The sequence below is a fragment of the Mchenga conophoros genome, linkage group LG2 (assembly GCF_057382185.1).
Source record: "Mchenga conophoros isolate Kocher_MC1m ecotype Shallow Benthic linkage group LG2, M_conophoros_male_GT1.1, whole genome shotgun sequence".
NCBI classification, from domain to species: domain Eukaryota; kingdom Metazoa; phylum Chordata; class Actinopteri; order Cichliformes; family Cichlidae; genus Mchenga; species Mchenga conophoros.
This window is the reverse complement of record NC_140527.1, coordinates 9,786,070-9,790,382: the sequence shown is the minus strand read 5'-3', so window position 1 is coordinate 9,790,382 and position 4,313 is coordinate 9,786,070. Positions and strand designations below refer to the sequence as shown.

The window sequence follows — 4,313 nt, the reverse complement described above, 5'->3', positions numbered from 1 at the left end:
GCTAGCGGAAGTTAGCTCGCTAGTTACCTAAGCATGATATTGCATGTTCTGACTGAGAGATTTCTGAAAAAAATCAAACGTACAGCTCTGCTATCACTTCCAACATAAATGAAGACAGGAAACTAAACAGCAGTGACGTTTGTAGGGTTACTGAAGTTGGGCTAGCTGGTATATAATGATGTGCTACGTAATCGCTAGCGACACAGCTATGTTAGCATAACATAAACAGGGAAGCTGGAGGACGAACACTAACACTTTTCCACTTATAAAAGTTAACGTTAAGGTTCCTCATGGTTAGAGACAAATGCAATCGCATGGCAGGGTGCTGTAAACAGACCAAACTTCAGTCAGGAGAACAACTGAGATAATCCATCCACAATACGAGGTTAGTCATTAATATACTGCAACAACATGGGAATAGAGCAGCTGCCAGAGAATTCAACATTAATGAATCAATGGTACAGAAGTGGAGGAAGCAAGAAGAATGAGTTTAATAAAGTTTGATTTATCTGACTGCTTTGTTTCGCTTGATGTGCCTTATAATCCCGTGCACCTTATGGTCCGAAAAATACGTATTGCATACTGCAGTTTAATTTTGCAAAGCACCTCTTTTTAACTTCAGTGGATATTATATATGGTTATGCTCAGGATATGTCAGCCCATTTCTACTGGAAATGCCTTTTGGTTAAACTTTCAGCAAGGAATTTGTATTTGCACTGTTACATTTTTATAAAGCTTTAATGTACATAAAAACCAGCTTCTTATTTAAGTGAAAATAAATGGAAGGTTTTCTTTTTGCGCTAGTAATGTTGTGGAGTTGTATTTTGTCTCGCATCAATTATATCGTCAGTTATATCGTTATCGCAAATTTTCAAATATATATCGTGATAAATATTTTTGGCCATATCGCCCTGCTCTAGTACTGAGGTATCTGAAAGGGACAACCGAGAAAGAACTGTGTTACAGGAAATGTGACAACAAAGAACTGAGGTTGTGGGCATACAGCGATGCTGATTGGGCAGCTGATGTAACAGACAGACGGAGTACAACTGGTTATTGCATAAGCTTGTCTGTAGATGGTCCTTTAATCTCATGGAAAACCAAAAGACAACCTACTGTTGCATTATCTACCTGTGAAGCGGAGTACATGGCTTTAGCTGCGACCCTACAAGAAGTTTTGTACCTAATGCAACTGTTACAAGGTATTGATGGACAAAAATATGCACCGCCAAAAGTTCATGAAGATAATCAGGGTGCAATTGCGTTGGCGAAGAATCCTGTGACGAGACAGAGATGTAAACATGTTGACATAAAGTACAACTTTGTGAGATCAACTGTGAGTGCAGGAAAAATAACTCTGGATTATTGTTCAACAGAAGAGATGGTTGCAGATGTAATGACAAAGCCTGCAACAAAAGTTAAGCTGTTCAAGTTTGAGAAGTTTATGTTTGGGCATTAACATGGTATACGAACATGTATACAGTACTGAGGAAGAAACCTTTTGTTTGTTGTTTTTTTTGTTTACTTAAGAGCATCATAATATGAGAGCAAGTGGGGGTGTTGAAATAAGAAGAGAAAATGCTCTCAATTATGGAGACAGTCAAATGGTTTATTTATGTTTGATGTGTGCTTTACATTTGTGTGGCTGTTAATAAAGTTAGCGCGCTCTAGGGGGCGTATGCGTTCATCAAAAAATGGCCGAAGGCTGATGTGTGATTATTCCTCCCAAAATGTCGTTGATGAAGTTAGCTATGCACGTTAGATTTTACTGCGCATTTTCATACCTCTGCCAACAGAGTGCTTTATCCGCACCTGAGCACAGGTGGCTCCTCCTCCTTCCTGTTGGGAATGCTGGCGAGCACTCAGTAATCCTGTTCTGTTTCCAGCTGTGTGAGAAGAGTCGGACAGCTCCTAATCCTGCCTCCAGGCAGGTCCAGCTGGACCTTCACCGAACCCTGACGACCAATCAGCACTTCTCCTCGCCGTCCAGCCCCGCCCTCCAGCAGCTCCGCCGCATCCTTCTGGCCTTCTCCGGGCATAACCCTGCCATTGGCTACTGCCAGGTACTCAGCAGGTCAGAACAAAAGTATAAATTTTATATCTGAGTTCTTATGTGGACCCGCCTTCCAGGCAGAACCTCACCTTCCATCAATGTCCACAGGTTAGCGGCCCTCGCTCTGCTGGTCCTCCAAAGTGACGAAGACGCCTTCTGGTGTCTGGTGGCAGTCGTGGAAGCCATCATGCCTCAGGACTACTACACCAAGAATCTGGTGGCCTCTCAGGTCAGCAGACACACTCACCTGCTTGCCTGCTGTGATCTGTTTTAGTGATCAGTGAGGCTGATCTCTGTGAGTCTTTGTGCTCAGGCGGACCAGCGCGTGCTGAAGGACTTCATGGCGGAGAAGCTTCCTCGCCTGGCATCTCACTTTGAGGATCACAACATTGACGTCTCTCTGGTCACCTTCAACTGGTTCCTGGTGGTTTTTGTGGAGAGTCTGCCCAGCGACATCCTGATGCCTCTGTGGGACGCCTTCCTGTATGAGGGTACCAAGGTACCATACACCCGAACACACCATGACAGAAATGCAGACAACACTTGAATGCACCACAGTAGTGTCCATGGAAACAAAAATGATTTTGTTTTCACCTTTAGATGTCTTTATTTACATTTTAGGAGTAATAAGACATTGTTTACTAAGCATGGGGAACTGTCATGTGACATGAAATAGGAGTGGGAAAGCAGATCATTCTAGTAACGACCTCACAGTCTACCACAAGCAGCGTAAATCCAGACGATGAGCGGGACAATGGCTTTGGGCTTGTTTCTGCAATGTGACAAATGCAGCACAGCTTTTACATCGTTTGTCTCAGGAAATAAAATCACAGTTCAGACACAGAAATATATACCACACAGGGATAAATGCTGACAACAGCTTCAGCCACGTAGATCCAACCCAAAAGTTTAATTTAAACTTAAAGCTCAACTACCAAGTAAGTTAATATTATCTGGCAACTGAGGAACCAAGTGGCTTATTGGAAATCGATCAGAGCTGTAATGAGTAAAGGGCCCAACTGCACCACAACTGAAAGAGTAATTTTATGACTCACCTCCTCAAAGTTTCCAATTAATTGTGTGGCGTGAGTGTCCTGTTATGAAATGCGTGTCTGTGCTGCAGGTGATCTTCAGATACACTCTGGCTCTGTTCAAATACAAAGAGGACGACATCCTGAAGATTCACGACAGCGTGGAGATCTACCAGTACCTACGCTTCTTCACAAAGACCGTCTCCAATGCCAGGTACGCACTCGCCTCCACCCGCCTTAATCTACGAGCTGTTACACTCTCAGAAGTGTAGCGGATGTAGCTGTTGAATCTTTGAGCTTCAAACCCTTTTTACTGAAATTTTGTGAGAAGTTTAAATTTCCCTGATCACAGTAACAACGATTTAAAGATTTTTAAGTATCTGCAGCTCTCGGATACATGTGGTCCAGTCAGTCCAGTATTTCCTGCTCAAACTGCAGTACCTGAAGTATCAAGCAGCATAAAACAGAAACACTCAAGCTGATCAGTTTCCAGTTCCTCTGTGTTGGTGATCGAGTCCTTTCCACCTGCGTGTGTCCATGCAGGAAGCTGACCAGCATTGCCTTCAACGACATGAACCCATTCCCCAGCCGGCTGCTGAGGAACCGGCGAGTGCTCCACCTGGAGCGCCTGCAGGCGGAGCTGCGTGAGCTGGAGGAGCAGCACAAGGAGTTCATCACCGAGAGCGTCGTACGGAAAGACAAAGAGCTCGACGTCATGGTGAGCGAGGACGACGAGGACCTCTGATCACACGGGACGCTTCAGCTGCTCACTTCGAGACGACGATGAGTTTTCCATGAGTTCAAGAGAATTTTACTAAACCGGCTGTTAACTGGTTTCCTTCACACCAAACACAGGATTGTGTCAGGTTCACCATCTCTACTAACACTACAAGGAAACAGACGCATACAGATTTAACTGCATCACATCTCTGAAACAAGCTTGCAGTAAACAAATGTGTACTGTGTTCACGTGTGTAATAAGTCAGGCTGCAGAAATGTGCAGATGTATTTCAGTGAATTCATTTGGATTAATATGTGATAGCTTATTTATTTCATTGCATCTTTTGCTTTATACCTAAAAATGCGTGACATTTCTAAATGTAGTCACATCCCTATGAAACATGGTTGATTATCAGCTGTAGTCACAGCTGGTGATAAAGTAATTAAATGTCCAGCTATTCAAAAATAGGGCATTCTGCACAATGAGTACTTTTTGGTACTTGAAGTAT

At 43.4% G+C, this 4,313-nt stretch overlaps 1 protein-coding gene across 1 annotated transcript; it reads left to right on the top strand.

Annotated features, from left to right (window-relative positions):
- The first annotated feature begins 2,111 nt into the window (after positions 1 to 2,111).
- Positions 2,112 to 3,829, top strand: LOC146581685 (TBC1 domain family member 2A-like). Its single transcript, XM_085285829.1, has 4 exons — positions 2,112 to 2,282; positions 2,367 to 2,552; positions 3,177 to 3,298; positions 3,628 to 3,829. The coding sequence occupies exons 1-4, from the start codon at positions 2,112 to 2,114 to the stop codon at positions 3,827 to 3,829; spliced, it is 681 nt and encodes a 226-aa protein (XP_085141955.1).
- Positions 3,830 to 4,313: the final 484 nt, after the last annotated feature.

What these genes read in the sequence shown, in the direction of transcription:
- LOC146581685 (XM_085285829.1), top strand. Translation starts at nt 2,112, where the DNA reads ATGTGGACCCGCCTTCCAGGCAGAACCTCACCTTCCATCAATGTCCAC. An exon ending in AGAATCTGGTGGCCTCTCAG is followed by an intron (nt 2,283 to 2,366) that starts GTCAGCAGACAC and finishes CTTTGTGCTCAG; the next exon opens with GCGGACCAGCGCGTGCTGAA. An exon ending in TCCTGTATGAGGGTACCAAG is followed by an intron (nt 2,553 to 3,176) that starts GTACCATACACC and finishes TCTGTGCTGCAG; the next exon opens with GTGATCTTCAGATACACTCT.